This window comes from Acanthisitta chloris, unplaced genomic scaffold (genome assembly GCF_000695815.1).
Source record: "Acanthisitta chloris isolate BGI_N310 unplaced genomic scaffold, ASM69581v1 scaffold2256, whole genome shotgun sequence".
Taxonomy (NCBI): domain Eukaryota; kingdom Metazoa; phylum Chordata; class Aves; order Passeriformes; family Acanthisittidae; genus Acanthisitta; species Acanthisitta chloris.
The window spans coordinates 17,952-35,431 of record NW_008677521.1 but is presented as its reverse complement, the minus strand read 5'-3'; the positions used below and the strand labels follow the sequence as shown (position 1 = coordinate 35,431).

General features: G+C 45.8%; 1 protein-coding gene across 1 annotated transcript in view; it reads left to right on the top strand.

The window, feature by feature from the left end:
• Positions 1-16,933, top strand: part of BAI1 (brain-specific angiogenesis inhibitor 1) — a gene marked incomplete at its 5' end in the record, with an annotated part of 43,285 nt that extends 26,352 nt beyond the window's left edge. The window contains 3 exons of the mRNA XM_009076529.1: positions 185-220; positions 1,653-1,757; positions 16,729-16,933. Coding sequence (XP_009074777.1) covers positions 185-220; positions 1,653-1,757; positions 16,729-16,926 — 339 coding nt within the window. The remainder of the gene's footprint in view (positions 1-184; positions 221-1,652; positions 1,758-16,728) is intronic.
• Between the last annotated feature and the right edge of the window lie 547 nt (positions 16,934-17,480).

Genomic DNA, 17,480 nt, shown 5'->3' with positions numbered 1-17,480 from the left:
GAGGTCCCTTCCAAGCCAAACCAATCTATGATTCTAAATCATTGGCACTTTCCATCATGAAGAGAAACACCTTAATGATGTAGGGAGAAGGAAAAGGAGAAGGACTCTCCCTATTCTGTCTACTGTGTGGTTGCATCAGCTCCTTACTAATCCTCACCCATCTCTTTTTCTTTCGGATACGCAGAGGCGAAAATCCCGGTATGCAGAGCTAGATTTTGAGGTGAGTACATCCCTGTCTGAACATTCTTTCCTAGGGATAGGATGAGAAAAAGAAATTGTGTTTTCTTTCCTGGCACCTTTGCAGGAGTGCTGCTTTTCCCAAAGAACTTCTTCAAGGGTTTAAAAATAGTGGCTTGGAAGAGTTGTACTGGGGGAGCAAAGCTTAGCCTGTGTAGCTAAAAAACATGGGTGGTTTATTATCAGCCTGGGTGGAAAAACTTTGTACTGTAGCTAAGGAGATGTCTGTCCTCACACCTGAGCCTTAGAGTGGAATGTTTTGAAAGAGCCAATCCTCCACAGAGGGTCTGTGGGGCTACTGAGAGCTAGTGTAGCTGTCCTGAGTCCAATCACAACATCCCTCCCAGGCAAGCTATCCTCTCCTTGCTCCCTGCTCAGCCCTGGTGGGGCCACATCTGGAATGCTGTGTCCAGTTCTAGGCTCCTCAGTACAGGAGAGACATGGAGCTCCTGGAGTGAGTCCAGCAGAGGCTACAAAGATGATGAACATGAGGAAGAACTTCTTTCCTGTGCAGGTGATCACACACTGGAACATATTGCCCAGAGAGGGTGTGGAGTCTCCCTCACTGGAGATATTCCAGAACCATCTGGATGAAATCCTGTGCCATGTGCTCTAGGCTGACCCTGCTGGAGCTGGGAGGTTGGACCAGATGATCCCACTGTGCTCCCTTCCAGCCTGACCCATTCCCCTCACAGCTGCTAACTTTTTCCAAAACAGAGTTACATTAAGGCCCATGAGCAGTTGCATTAACACTGGACTCACTGCCAAGCTCCATGTTGTTAGCTTGGTCCAAAATTGAGGCACAATGGTGCATCTAAGCTGAGAGTTCAAGATGATCTCAAATCCTTTGAGCCACATTCTTCAGTTATCTAACCCTTGGCAGAGCACATGAAAACCATATTTGACATGCTCTTGTATACAAGGGGAAGTTCTTATGGAAATCTGTCCTGCCTCTCCTTCTGGGCACTAGAAGGTAGAAGTGAAATTTAGAAGAACCAAAATACAAAGAAAATTATTTCTGATGGAACTTAGCCAAATTCTACATGTTTGAGTAAGCTCTGAACACATTTACAAAGGAGACACACTGAGAACAGGGTGGCCATGGGGTCAGGTAACAGTTAAAGAAGGTCATCAAAACTTCCTAGGTCTTGCTAGTAGAATATTTCCAGCCAAGCACAAACTCTGCAGAATGAACAGTTGGCTCTTGCAGGTTTAGGGTAACCATAAGGTGAAAGTCTTTTCCACATTCTCCTACCATCTCACCCTGAAAATAAAGACATTGGTCCTCACAAAACTCTGCAGATTGCACCTGCAGGGAGACAGAGCTAGGAATTAATGGTGTGTGGAACTCTAGGGGGAGGATATGTTCTATCTGAATAGGCTTTGCTGATCTGTGGCCCTTGTGTTTGCTGCAGAAAATCATGCACACAAGGAAACGTCACCAAGACATGTTCCAAGACCTGAACAGAAAGCTCCAGCACGCAGAGAAGGAGAAGGAGTCTCCAACAACGGACAGCAAGGTGAGTCCCACACTTCCATCATCTCCTAGAGCCCTCTAGTGCCAACAGGAGCATGGAAAGCAGCAGGAAGGTTTAGGGGCACTCACTGAACACTTTACCTTGATTTTCTATCCATGCATGTTGCTACAAGCACATGTGCACCACAGACTTGCAGAGGTACCACCAGCTCATCTCGAGTGGTCAACAGCCCAGAAGGAGGATGTCTGTCCTCATGCCTGTTCATGGTGTTGTCTACTTTGTGTTTGTTGCCTGTGCCTGTTCTTTGCATCCCCTCTCAGGTCATTTCTTTGTGTCCTATACATCCAGTCATAAGTAGGAACTGGAAACTCGAAGTGTCTTGAGGATAACCAGGTTGGATCAGGCTCTGAGCAACCTGGTCTAGTGGAAGGTGTCCCTGCCCATGGCAGGGGGTTGGAACTAGATGATCTTGAAGGTCCTTTCCAACCCAAACCATTGTGGTCTTCTGATACAAGTTTTTTCCTCAACAGGAGCAAACTTCCAAGGAAAAGGAGCCCTTGAGGAAGGGAGGTGGAGGGAAGGGCCTTTCAGGGGGTCAGAGATGTGGTACCAGAAACAGCTATCAGGGACATCTGTAGTGAATGTTGTGGATAACACAAATAAGGATGGGCAGGCAGATGACACCTCCCCCATATCTCAGTCCACTGGAAAAGGACCAGAAGGTTGCAAGGAAGTCTATCTACTCCAGCAGCAGGGAAAAGCAAGTGGCAGAACAAAGTTGGCAATAAAACAATTTGGGGTTGTGCCTGCACTCAGGAGAGGATCAAGGGGAGCTATTTATAGCATTCTTGTTCCTTTGCAATCAAAGGCCCTCACAACAAGAAAGACATTGAGGGGCTGGAGCATGTCCAGAGAAGGACAGTGGAGGTGGGGAAGAGTCTGGAGCACAAGTCTGATGAGGAGCAGCTGAGGCAGCTGGGGAGGCTCAGCCTGGAGAAAAGGAGGCTCAGAGGGGACCTTGCTCTATACAACTACCTGGAGGGAGGTTGTAATGAGGTGAGGATTGGTCTCTTGTCCAAAGTAACAAGTATCAGGATGAGAAGTAATCATCTCCAGTTGCACCAGGGGAGGTTTAGATTGGATATTAGGGGATATTAGGGAAAATGTCTTCACTGTAAGGGTTGTCAAGCATTTGAACAGACTGCCCAGGGAAGTGGTGGAACAACCATCTCTGGATATGTTAAAAACCCATATGGATGTGGTGCTGAGGAGCATGGGTTAGTGGTGAGCTTGGCAGTGCTGGGCTAAGGGTTGGACTGGATGAACCTAGAGGTCTTTTCCAACCTTAAAGATTCCACAATTCTAAGTCAGATTCAGGATGCAGCATGGTCAAGGTGGCAGTAGTGGAGCTTATTTTGATGGGACTCCCTTAGAGGCAAGACCAGAGCTCAGAGGGTGATTGAACAAGAGGTTTAGTTCAGCTCTTTGGGGAAGCAGAACACTGCAGAGCCTTTGGACTGTGTTCAGACCTCACAGCATTGCTGTGCTGAGCTCCAGAGATCAGATCCCAGCAAATCCCCCTTTTATTTCATGTGCCAAGGTGTCATTATGGGCTGTCCAGTGGTACAGAATGAGAGGGATAGTGCATCTAGTAGGCAGGTTCTGATTAAAGAAGCCTCTGTTGACCCAAAATCCCAATGCGTTTCACTGAGTGTTATCTCCCTGCCTTTTTTCCCCTATTATTTAGGTATGACACCCAAAAGTGCTTAAATGCCAAGTAAAATCTAATCCCTGCTAAGTTTGCAGGAGGGTTTTATAGATTGAGATGTTTTTAGCATTACAGAGATGCATCTATGTAGCATTAAAGTTGCCACTGTCAGCATCAAAGGGCTTTGAGCTGCTGCAGGAAGCTGTGAAAGTGGCCTTTGCATATTGACTGAAGCCTTTTCAAGTTGTGATTTTGCCTTGGATCTACCCTGAGAGAGGAAGTTTATGAAGATTAGTATTGGCAACTCAGGAGTGGATATTGGTTTAAAAAGCATCCCCAAAAAAGTACAAAGTAAAATAAACAGCTTTTTTTCACCCCTTTTTTCTACCATTTGCTGCTGAGGACCTGCTGGAACTTCTGCCCCATCTTCAGCTTGCCCTGAGAAGGCAAACTGCAGATACCAGGGATGAAAGTATCAACAAAGGAATGTTTTCTCTTTCATGTATGTTTAGGTTGTAAAACGCTGGAGTGTTTCTTCTGGTGGAAGTGATAAAACTAACGTTAGCGTAAGTCTGCCTTGCCTTTTGCATCCAAGAGCATCCTAGACCTATCCCAACCCCTTCCATGGCATCTGAATCCAAACACATTCCTTCACCAGCAGGAAACTCCTTGCCTTGTGGGCATGAACAAGGTCTTAAGGATCCTGGAATACCCTTGAAGCCCTTCTCATCTATGAGCAGAAGGGATATTTACTGGGTTTAGTCCATCTCCCTGCATTGCTGTTGTCTTTGATTTCCCTTTTAAATAAGCAAAGTCAAACTCCCAATTCTCTCTCCAGCCCTGGCAGTTTCCCAACCTATCCTGGCAGCATGTTCCATTGTCCTTAGTCCTTTCCAAGACATGATACTTTTCCTAACCTTCTTGCTCTTCCTCTCTCCTCCTTCAACTCTGAAGTCAAAAAGGTGTTACTCAGACTGGAAGTAAATGTCTGTGTAGGACAGATGTCCTTTGGGAATTCCTAGGAATGGTTCTGGCCATTTCTAGGGTTCAGTTTGGGGTTTGATTTCAACGTAAATTCTAGCTCTCTGTGTACTCTGACACTGAACTCAGTTCCTCTCAGATGAACTACTACACTGTCAGACTTAAAGGAAACACCAACTGAAGAATGAGATGAAGAAACATCTGTTCTGTCACTTTAGGAAAAGGGGTTGAAAATTCAACCATCACATGTTCTTACTGTTAAGAATTTCCCCAGTTTCAATGGTAAAACATGAGTTTTAAGGGTCCTTCAGTGAAGACCTGAAGCTTTGGACCAGCACATGTTTTTCCCCTCTCTAAGTATCCTGACACACAGAGCCTTGGGATAAGTGTTACTGCTGTGTACACTTGAGTGACAAAGAAGACAGCCCTTTGCCCACTGTCCCAGAGTAGTTACTGCAAGAGCTGGAAACAATCAGGAACTCACATGTTGAAAAAGACCTCTAAGATCAAGTCCAACCATTAATTTACCACTAAACCATTTCCCCAAATGCCACATCTACACATCTTTTGAATTCTTCCCAGGATGGTAACTTCACCCCTGCCCTAAGCACCTGTTCCATTGCTTGACAACTCTTTCAGCGAAGGAAGTTTCCCTAATATCCAATCTAAACCTCCCCCAGTGCAATTTGAGGACATTTCCTCTTGTCCTATCACTTATTCCTTGGGAAAATGACTTGCATCCACCCAGCTACAACCTCCTTTCAGGTAGTTGTAGAGAGTGATAAGGTGGAGATAGGTTTGGGGGTGAATTCTGCTTCCCCATCAACCTGTGGACAAGGAGTTCTATTCCACATCCCACTGAGATTAGAGGGTCTCCACTGCCATCAGCTGAGTAATGAGCAGTGCTGCTGGGATGGTATGTCAGAGGTAGGCACTTAGGAGAACAAGGATACTGCCTGGAATGCCAGCCAAGCCTGAATCTTGCCCATTATCCAATGTATTCCCAGGAACCAGTTGTGGCACTGGTGTTTGCTGCAGTTATTTTGCTACAAACCAAAGTACATTGGCAATTCAAAACCAACTTGAGCTTCAGAGCACAATAACACAGAATTATCCTTCATTGGGGAATAAACTTGGATTTATCCATGTTATTATTTCAGTTTATTACACTAAGTGTATTCTATGTGACATGCTCTTTCTTATATATGTACCTCAGCTATAAAATACTCCCACTGGAAGCACCCTGAGCTATTCCTGATTAAAATCACATTGTCCAGCAGGATCCAGGTTCAAAGCACACAGGACCTCATTTCCAACTGCCTTCAAGCATAGCTCACCTCAGCCCTGTACAGAGGTCTCACTCCTAGTGGCTTTAAGCTGAAGGAGGGTGATTTAGATTGGATATTGGGAAGAAACTCTTCCCTGTGAGGGTGCTGAGGCACTGGCACAAGTTAGTCCAGAGAAGCTGTGGCTGCTCCATCCCTGGGAGTGTTCCAGCCCAGGTTGGATGGGGCTTGGAGCCACCTGGGCTAGGGGAAGGTGTACCTGCTCATGGCAGGGAAGTTGAAAGTCAATGATCTTTAAGGTCCCTTCCAACTCAAACCATTCTGTGATTCTGTGGCTTGTGGCTTTATGGACTAATCAGGAATGTAGACATCATTATCCATAGCTAATTTCTCAGTGCTAGGGAATGAAGATATAAACAGAATGACATACAGCAAGATCTGATTACTGAAAGCTGAAAAGTCAGTTTTTTAATGCACTAATACATCTCTGTATGACCTTACTATGATCCTTGTGGGTCCTTTCCAACTCAGGAAATTCTATGGTAAAGGTTTTCTCCCTTATAGTCTTCAGCTTCAGATGACTCAAGGAAGGTGGAGATGATTTTTTTACTTACTCAGAAGGAAGTTCTAGAATTGTGAGCAGGACTTTATTGCTCCTTTTATGCTTGACTTTGGGGCAGATTATCTCTCTCCACCTGAAGAGTCTTTAAATCTAAAAATAGCATCTCAGGAACAGCTGGGTTGCTTTGTTCATCCTTCTCCCAAACAACTTGCAGCCTGTCCATGGAGGTTTCACACTGTTGTCCTTCCATTTTATCCCAGTCCAAACTAGAAGGTGGTGTAAACCCTGAGCAGAAAACGGAATGATCTGTGTGTTAAAGATTTATCCCCTAGACAGCTAGTTTGCAACCAGGAAGCATGAAAGGAACCAAAGCCTTGGAGACAACCACAGCAGGATTTGCATCAAAATACCCAACCAGCCACCCCAGGCATCCTGATTAACATTTACAGCTCTCTTGGTGTCTGAGATCCACCAAACTCTCAATTTTAAGCTTGCAATAAGCAATGACTTCCACCTGCATTATAAATACCTCTTTATAGCAGCTTTAAGGCATATTTTGCTGCCCAAATGGGATGCTAGGTTGGTACTGACTCAGCCCACAGAGTTCTTCCTTCCTAATCACTTCCATCACTTTGAGTTGTTCTTTACCTCCCCTATTGCTACCACAAAAAAAAAATAAAAATCCCATTGTTGGAATCCTTGCTGCAAGTTTGTTTCTCCTTTTAAAAGCCTGACCTTTGCCTGGCAGACTGCAGGCTCCAACATGCAATTTCTTTCTCTGCTTCCTCCTAAATACACACAGTCTCCAAGGTCTAAATTCTTGTAGCTAAGAGCTCTTCACATTAAAGCGAGATAGTGGCTATTTTCAAGCTGCTTTGTACTACACAGGAAATGTTTTCCTCTGCAGATCTGTATTCTCAGGGTAAAGATTCTCCAAAACTGCTACTCCCTGTGAGTTAATTGCTAAAGAAATTTCAGCGTCTGGGCTGGACATCAGGAGAGCTTCACGTGCTCTGCAGCAGAGCAGTATGAAAGTGGAAGCTTTGCAGGTTTTAAAAGAAGCTGAGACTTTGAAAGCAATGGAAGTGACACTTCTGCCTTCCCCCTCAGCTGGAGTCCTTTGATCCAGCTCCATTAGAGGAGTTTGAATCACCTACATATTGCTCTTTTCTTGCCAGCATCTGGCTTTGCATTCGTTCTCAGCAGCAGCTCTTTGCTGATGTGGAGGGCAGTGATAGCCATGCTGAACAGAGCTCTGCAATTCCTCATTCACTTCTTCTTGCCTATTAGCTCGCTGCTCTGTTCTGCTCCCTGCAGCTGGAATGGCTTTTGCTCTGGCTGGAGCAGGTCCTGGAGCTCACATACAGCATCTGGGCTCAGTCTGTAACTCACAGAACCATAGAATCACAGAATGGTTTGGGTTGGAAGGACCTTAAAGATCAGTGAGTTCCATCCCCTGCCATGGGCAGGGACACCTTCCACTAGACCACATTGCTCCAAGCCCCATCCAGCCTGGCTTGAACACTTCCAGAGATGAGGAATCTAGAACTTCTTTGTACAAAAACTCAGCTCTCAAATCCAGTCCCATCTCTCTCTTGATCCTGAAAAAGCACTTGCTCCAAAATCCAGTGTGTAAAGATGCAAAGTGTTTTCTGCCTTTCTTCCATGACTTCTCTCATTCAAGTCAGTGTTTCTGCCTTAATTACTCACTTTCTCTTCTCACATTGAGATTTTTCTTCGCTTTCCTCTTTGGACACCTGGAGATATGCCCATTCCACCAGCACTTGCTTTGGCACCTAACAAAGTAGAGAGAAAAAAGGAGCATGGAGTGGCAGGACACAGGGAATGGCTTCTCACTGCTAGAGGGCAGGGATAGATGGGATATTGGGAAGGAATTCTTCCCAATGAGGGTGGTGAGGCACTGCCACAGGTTGCCTAGAGAAGCTGAGGCTGCTCCATCCCTAGAAGTGTTCCAGGCCAGGTTGGATGGGGCTTGGAGCAGCCTGGGCTGGTGGAAGGTGTTTCTGTCCATGGCAGGGGTTGGAATGAGATGGTCTTGAAAGTCCCTTCCAAGCCAAACCATTCTATGATTCTATGGATGTTGATCAATAATGCAGCTCATCCATAGTTGGGCTCTGTCTCCTTGACATGCTCTGCTGCATGACAGAATGAATCCTTTGCTTGCTGACTCCCTGTCATTTTACTACCTGACTGGGAAGCTCTTGTCCCACGTGGGAAAATTTGACTCCTCCTGTCCATGGAAACATCTTTGCATGGACTGAGGCTTGGAGTAGAGTAGCTCAGATGTGGTAATTGTGTCAAACTCAGGCTGATTCCTCACTGAGGAATTAGAAAATTGGGAATGTGTGCTCCTCCTGCTGCTGGTTGGGTGTCCCTCTAAAGGGAAGCTCCACTTATGGCTAGGGTGTCTCCTCTGTGCCACATCTTTAATCCTCTCTGCACTTCTTGAAGGCTTTAATAACTGGCAAATTTAAAAGCCCAATTAGAGCAGTTTTATGGGGAGGAACTCTGCATAAAGTATAATAATTACCTCAATAAATTCCGTTATGAAAATGACGTCAAACCTTAATTCCTTCAGCCATAAACCATCTGTCAGCTACTGGGTAACCAAATATACCATCAATCAGGACTTCACCTCCTTCTGTACATCATCTGACACCTCATGTCCCAGGAATTAGACATCAGCTACTCTGTATTGCTCAGAGAAACATCCTATTCCCTGTATTCTCTGTTCCCACACCATGCAGTGGCCCCCAGCAGATTGAAGCTCTTGGTTGGTTAGACAGTAAAGTCTAAATAATTCTTTATAGAGTCGAAATCAAAGACAATAAAAAATCCTGCTTTGGGTGCTCTTGGTGCCCTCCTGGAGTCCCTAGGTGCCCCCAGGAGGAACAGAGCAGCCTTGAGTGATTACAGCACTTTGGGGAACACCCAGTTCTCCATGTACACCACGTGGAGTCTTCAGAAGGCTGTAAGCATCATCCCAAAGGGGTTGGGATGTTAATCAGCTGGATTTACAGCAAGAATAGCCTGGAAAATAGCCTGTTCCTCATGTTGGTTGGACCACAGACTTCCTCTGCTACCTTCAGGCTGTTTAGGAGCCAATACAAATAGCCCTGAAGGTCTGTGAAAGACTCCAGTGCCTGTTCACCTGTGTGTGGCCTCACTAGAGTTTGGTTCACAGCAACCCCTTCAGGTTAGACCATCTGAGCTTCAGAGAACACAGAAACAGAAGACATATTTATACAGCCCAGCAAATGGTGGGAATTTCAAGTCTCCTGACTGATTTCCAAGTTAAATGCACAAAGTATTTCTCCTTTTATTTTTAATTTAATGAAATTGCCTGGAGAGGAGAAGGTTGTGTGGAGGCTTCAGAGCAGCCTTACAGTATCAGAAGAGGCTACAGAGAAGCTTGAGAGGGACTCTTGGTTAGGAGCTGCAGTGACAGGACAAGGGGCAATGGGTGCAAATTGAAGGAGAGGAGATCTAGGTTAGATCTTATGAAGAAGTTTTTTTCTGTGAGGGTGATGAGACACTGGCCCAGGTTGCCCAGGGAGGCTGTGGCTGCCCCAACCCTGGCAGTGTTCACAGCCAGGTTGGATAAAGCCTTGAGCAAACTGTTCTGGTGAGAGGTGTCCCTGCCCAGGGCAGGGGTTGGGGCCAGATGATCTCTAAGGTCCATTCCAACCCCTTGAACAACTATGAATCTATGAAATTCTGAACAAAATCACTTCCTTTTATTTTCCTTTTCTCCTAAAAGAAAGAGAAAGAGAAAGCATCCTCTTTGTCGTTCAGAGCACAGAGTGAGAGAACTGCAGCTCCTTGTTTCCAAGAAGAAAAGGCAAATTTATCATTCTCTAAAGAAACAAGACAACTTTCCCATTTTCTAATCACTTTTCATTGCCATTGATCCAAAGATGGATTAGACAACATGAGCCACATTTATCTTTCAAATTCCCTGCTCTACGCTCTGAATAACTTCATTCTGGTCCTGGAGTCATCAATGTCATGGGGAGAGACCATTTGGGTCATGAAATATCCTTCAAGTTGACACCAGAGGCAAGGAAAGCAGCATGGGAGTAGCTGGTTGTGGGGAGTGATGGCAGAGTGCTCTGTGCTGAGTTGCTCTGCAGGTTATTCAGGGTAACTCGAAAAATTGGGGATTCAAAAATGAAAACAAACCAAAACCCAAGCAAACAACGGCAACAAAAAGCATTCCACAAAACAAACACAAGGAGACACAGCTTACATTGCTTTTGACTGAGGTGTGAAATCAAAGCTGTGCCTCAGAGCAGTCTCCTTTGCTGGATTTATGCAATACAAGGACATTGCTCCCAAGGAAAAGAGCTGCACTGGGATACAGGTACTCTGGGTTAAGCCAGCTTGGGCCCTTGAATGCAGAATAATGTGCATAAAAGTGTGGAGGTTGAGGGAGATAATTCTTCCCCTCTACTCCACTCTTGGGAGACACTACATGGAGTGCTGTATCCAGCTCTGCAGTCCCCAGCCCAGGGAGGACATTGACCTATGGAGAGAGTCCAGAGGAGGCCACCAAGATGATTAGAGGGATGGAGCAGCTCTCCTGTGAGGGAAGTTGGTCAACCTGGAAAACAGAAGGCTCCAGAGAGACCCTTCCAGTGCCTAAAGGAGCTCCAAGAGAGCTTAAGAGACTACATGGAGTGCTGTATCCAGCTCTGCAGTCCCCAGCCCAGGGAGGACATTGACCTATGGAGAGAGTCCAGAGGAGGCCACCAAGATGATTAGAGGGATGGAGCAGCTCTCCTGTGAGGGAAGTTGGTCAACCTGGAAAACAGAAGGCTCCAGAGAGACCCTTCCAGTGCCTAAAGGAGCTCCAAGAGAGCTTAAGAGAGACTTTGTATAAGGGCATGGAGTGACAAGGGGGAATGGAATGACTTCAAACTGGCAGAGGGCAGGTTTGGATTAGATATTTGGAAGAAATTCTTCCCTGGGAGGGTGGTGAGACACTGGCACAGGTTGCCCAGAGAGCAGCTGTTGCTTCTCCATCCCTGGAAGTGTTCAAGGCCAGGCTGGATGGGGCTCTGAGCAATCTGGTCTAGTGTAAGATGTCCCTGGCCATGGTAGGGGGGTTGGAACTAGATGATCTTGAAAGTCCCTTCCAACCCAAACCACTGAGAGTCTATGATGATTCTCTGAATATCCCAAGGTGGGGAAGTTCTTGCTCCACCACCATCACCTTTCCATACAGGTGACTTATTGCCAGGACTAGCTTTAGAAGGAAAAGGCTGTGTGGATTATCTTAATGCTCTTTGTTAGGGATTTGGGGGATTTTGTTGGCACTGCATCTTAAATGCCTTTTATCCCAAATCCTCTCCTTCTGCCTTAAAGATTTCCAGCCAAAATTGAAGTCACAGATGAGTGGAGGAGACTCTGAATGCCAACAGGGTGATGAAGACCTCCAGTTTGCCCTGAGCAGCAGGTTTCACCCCAGCTTTGAGTCTGGCTGCTCCCTCCTTTCCCACCCCTCCGACACAGCAGCCTGCTCCGCCGTCCTGGCACCAGGCAGGAACTGATAAACATTTCCCCCCTCCCTGATGGCCAGAAGCTCATGGGCTGTGTCAGGCCAGAGTAATGGCTTTGTCTGTGTGTCTCTGAGTTACTGGCAGAGCAGTCCCAGTGCTTTCAGCCCCTGTCTCAGGCCATTCCTGGCTGGCTCCAAGGAACCAGGCCCTGAGCCAGCACCAGTGCCTTTTACAGCCACATTACACAACTCCCTCTCCAGGTTTTTCTTCTTTTCTATGCATAGTTAAGTTTTCCCTCCTGTCTGTGAGGATTGCTAAGACCCCACAGTGGAGCTGGAGGAAAATGCCAGAGTTGAAGCATGAGCCCAGTGGCTGTTACTATACACTGTTCAAGTGGCCAAGACCCCATAAAAACCTTTTCCATATGGAGGGAAAGAAAAAGGAAGCTGTTCCCAGGAGGCTGCTACCAATTCCCAGGGTGCCTCGTGCCAAGAGGAGAAGATTTTCTTTTGTCTCCCAACATCCTTGCCAGAGCTCAGGCTGATTGTGATTAACCTGCTCAGGGATCTGAGTGGGCACCGAGTCCTTCTGTCCCATGCTCAGATCGTGGCTGTAGCACAGCTCTGTGAGCTAAAAGCAACCCTTTCCTCTCCATCTGCTGAGCTCTCAAGGCTCCTTTTCATCTTCTAACTGTAAATAGACCTCTCTGGTGTCACTGAGCCTGCCACAGGCATAGCTAGATAACACATCACACTGATAAGGTAGATGGAAACCACCATAAGGGATCAAACCCAAGGTCAGTCTCTGCTTCCTCTCCATGGCAGAGTAAAGAGAAGCTTGGAAAATAAAAGAACAGGACAAGCACATGGTAAGGCATCTTCAAAAAGATCCCCAAGACTGCAGTAATTTGTGCTCAGAGACCTCCTGATGCAAAATGGTGTCACTTCACTGCATAGTCCTGAATGGATGTTGCTTTTTTGAGTGTTTCCACATAGTTTTTAGAAGCTTGGAAGGTTTCAGCATGATTGTGGACAGGTGGTCTGGAGTTTGGCTGGGCAATCTGTACAGTATCAACTCCTAGGGTTCAGTCCTTGGTAGCTCTTGTGTTGGAAGAGATGATCCCTAACATCAGTAGGTCATTTCTACTATTCACAAGCCACTAAGAGTTTCATAGATCTCTTTCACTTCTGTCCATAATCTCTTGTAAGGCAGAAATGTCATAGTCTGTGCAATCTTTCTTCCTACAGAACATGCTCCAGAACTTTGTTCATGGCTGGAAATTGGGCACCTTTATCACTTCTTCTGTATCCTATCAGGAAGCCCATGGAGTGCACATAATATTCAAGAATGCAAATGGACCTATGCACTGATACATCAATACTTTCTGCTTCATTCTCTCTTCCTTTCTTCATTTATCCCTTCTTAACAACTCCCAACATTTAATGTCTGGGTTTGATCACCACTAAATAATTATTGTAACCCTTAGGTGTTGTTCCCCAGTGACAAGGTCTGATCAGAGGCCACTGCTGTAGATAGATGTGAGCTCATAATTGTTTGGTGGGTTGGGGTTTTTCTCCCCAATTTCTATTCCCTACATGGGTTTGCAGCTGTTCTCACTCACTAATCCATGACAGGAAAGGCTCTGAGGTTTGCTGATCACGTTCAGTGTGCAGGATCAGACCTGGGTGCATCCTCCCAGCATGAAGGAGAGGCTGAAGGTCAGGAGTGTGGCAGATGGAGAGACAGTTAAAACAGAGATTGGATCAGGTGCTGAAGGTGGCCACAAACAATCTCAAAAACAAGGAGTTTTGTTTGAGGGAAAAAATGGAATTATTTATGAACTTCATGCATAAGATCACTTGTGCTGCTCTCTGCTAAATAATACAGCTATGGACATCAGTAACTGTGAAAACTTGTGGTATTACAGCTCTTGTGGGAGAAAACAATGTTTTTCATTGAAAAAAATCTGTCCTGATCGAGGCTGATTTTCTTCATCTTTTGGGAAGCTCAGTTTAATTCCATTTTTTTGCTCTATATGTGCTTTTTTCTCCCTGTACATCCTTGCTGCATTTTTTCAGGCAAACTAATGGTCTGCAAAAGTAACTGTAGGTAGAAATTTCCCTTCAGGAAGCCTCAAACTTGGCTCATTAAGACACACACACAGATAAACAGGATTCAGGTTTTAGTTGCAGTTGTTCTTAAACAAGTTCCAAACCAGATAATAGAACAAGTCAACAATTTAATCACCTTCTCTGTCCTATTAGTGTTAATCACTATTGTGTCCTATCATGGAATAAAGTAAAAGTAACAGCAACAGCATAAGAAAAACTCTTTGTCAGAGAGTTCAATGAAAATCTCAGTTGCAGATTTCAAGAACTGAAGTGTTTTACATTCTTCTGAGCAATAGTTTTACAAAATCTGATTAAAAAAAGAACACAAACACAAGTATTCTCTTTCAAAGGACTTAAACAAGGTTATTTTTCTCCCTTAGAATTAAAATAAAGTTAGTTTCAGCACGTTTTCACTTCACATTGAGATGACCTGGTTTACCTGGTCTATACCTTCACCTCTCTAACCACCAAATACTCTCACCCAGAGGTGAGAGCATCTCCCTGTGAGATGCTTCTCCCTGGGAGCTGTGAAAGTGCAGGACCAACTTCAAGAACACCTTATTTTTAAAGGCTGAATTTTGGAAAGGCAGAATTCATGGCTTGGGTGATGAGATGAAAGCTGCCCCTGGAGGGATAATTCTACAGCACCTTTCCTGTCAGCATTGCAGTGTGGAGGTGGGAAAACAACAAAAATGTCTTAGGAAAGGACAAAATGAGAAGCTGAGGCAGCTGGAGGAGCACATAGCAGATGGGCATTTAGGTTTCCTACAGGGCTACAGCAATCTCTGCAGCATCCTGGAGTACAGACATGACCCCACAGTCTCCATGTGGCTTCATCTCCCCTCAATCAATGCATTTTGGTGACAGCATCGAGCTGTGACATGTCCTGGGCTCCATGTCACCTGCTTGTCTGTCTCCTCACCTTCTCCCCAGACTTCTTCTCTCCTTGTTGTCATCCTCCAGGCTGAGGAAGTTGGGGCTGTTCAGCCTGGAGAAAGAAGGTTGTGTGGAGACCTCAGAGCACCTTCCAGGATCTGAAGGGGCTCCAGGGAAGCTGCTCCCTAACCAAGAGGGACCCTTGACTAGGAACTGCAGTGACAGGACAAGGAGCAATGGGTACAAATTGAAAGAGGGAATTTTAGATTAGATATCAGGAGGTTTTTTCCTGTGAGGGTGGTGAGACACTGTCCCAGGTTGCCCAGGGAGGCTGTGGCTGCCCCAACCCTGGCAGTGTTCAAAGCCAGGTTGGATAAAGCCTTGAGCAGCTTTGTCTGGTGGGAGTTGTCCTTACCCATGGCAGGGGATTGGGGCTGTGATCTCTAAGCTCCATTCCAAGCCCTAAAATTCTATGATTCTCCATGCAGCTGTTTTCCTCCCACCCTTTCTGTTAGCTGCCACTATCCCTTTGGCAGGTGGCTCAAAAGGGCTCTGTGCCCCTGCCACATGCAGGGAAGCCTTTTCTTGCCCAATGCTGGAGTGTTTTGTGAGGATAATCAACTGTGAAAAGCATCACTGGTAGTTGTAGGGAAGAAGCTTAGTGACACAACTCATTTAAAATCTCTCCATGAACTGCCTTTCATATACACACTGAAGAATTCACCCATTTGACAGACCCTCAGCTGTCCCCAGAGTCTTGTCTTGGTGCATATCAGCAGAAAGATGAAAATATATTCCCTGGGTCGATATCCATGGTGGGGTGCTGTGGGAGACTGGGCTAACAGCAGTCGATAGAGCCTTGAAGGCTTGGTGTGGAGTTGATGGAAATGCTTTCAGTTTCAGAGCTGAGCTCCAGCTCATCAAGCAGCAGGAGTTCCCTGGCAAAGCACTGAGCAGGTTTTGCTGCAATTAAATAGCCTATAAATAGCTGAGCTGCATAAGGAATGTGCAGCTATAGCAAAGGCAATGTTTGTTCAGAAAGATCTCATTGCAATCTGCATTTCATAGGATGGTTTGGGTTGGAAGGGACCTTAAGATGAGTTTTCCAACCCCCTGCATTTCATAGGATGGTTTGGGTTGGAAGGGACCTTAAGATGAGTTTTCCAACCCCCTTCCATGGGCAAATAGCTGAGCTGCATAAGGAATGTGCAGCTATAGCAAAGGCAATGTTTGTTCAGAAAGATCTCATTGCAATCTGCATTTCATAGGATGGTTTGGGTTGGAAGGGACCTTAAGATGAGTTTTCCAACCCCCTGCATTTCATAGGATGGTTTGGGTTGGAAGGGACCTTAAGATGAGTTTTCCAACCCCCTTCCATGGGCAGGACAACCTGACCTTAAGATGATTTTTCCAACCCCCTTCCATGGGCTGGACAACCTTGCACTAGACCAGGTTGCTCCAAGTCCCATCCAACCTGGCCTGGAACACTCCCAGGGATGGAGCAGCCACAGCTTCTCTGGGCAACCTGTGCCAGTGCCTCAGCACCCTCCCAGGGAACAATTCCTTCCCAATATCCAATCTAAACCTACTCTCTGTCAGTTTGAAACCATTTCCCCTTGTCCTACAACTACATGTCCTTGTAAAAGTAGAAAAAAAATATCTTAAATTCTCAAAACCACCTTCAGTTTTTCAGCGGAAATGCAAGTGGCAAAAACCTCAGCTGAAAGCCAAATTATCTAGGGGTTAAGTGAGAAGAGACAGCAGTGGAAAGAAAAACAACAACATTTTCTATCTGAAAATAGACAAGTTGTACACCAGGAGGAATTTTCATTGGAACCCATTTTATTTTGGACCAGGAATTTCATAGAAGAAGTTTCCTTTGACACAAAAGGTGGTATAAACATGGTATTTCTTGCATAGGTACTAACCTTTCTTTCTTTCTTTCTTATACTTTCCTCCACTTGCAGCAAGAAAAACAGCAGACACCAAACAAGAGACCCTGGGAAGGCATCAGGAAAGTCCAGTCCCCACCAGCATGGGTTAAAAAGGACATGGAACCTGTGGCACAATCTCCCCTAGAACTAAAAACTGTAGAGTGGGAGAAAACTGGGGCCACCATCCCCTTGGTGGGACAAGACATTATTGACCTTCAGACAGAGGTCTGAGCAGAAAGGAAAGAAAAAAGACTTTTTGTTTTTTTCTGGCAAACAAACGAAACAAACAAAACAAAACCCACATTTTAAAGAAATGCTTAAATTAAATGGGAACAGAGCAAGAGAAGTGTTTGGTTTCTTGTGAAACCTTTGGTAAGATGGAGTAACTTTTGTATTGTTCTCAGCAGAGAGGGGGAATATTACTTTATAGAGTATAGTAGCTGTAGGTTCAGGACAACACGAGCTTTCCCAGGTAGGACTGGAGAAGAAGAGCCTGGAAGAGAGCGAGGAGGAGGAGGAGGAAGAGGGTGGGGAGGGGCTGCAGGGGACAGACCCTGCTGAGATGCTTTTGGGTTGCTGCTGCACACCAGGAGTGTTCCTGCTCTGCCACGGGGAGGTGTGGAAGGACACCCAGCAGCCACCACCAAGGGCCAAGAAGATTGGGGTTGTTTGGGGCCCACCAGAGGGGACACCTGCAGGAGCCTCGCTGGGATGTGTTCTGGCTGGGGGACACCCAGCCTTGAGGGGCCGTGGCATCTCTTGCTGATCCTCACCCCACCTCGCCC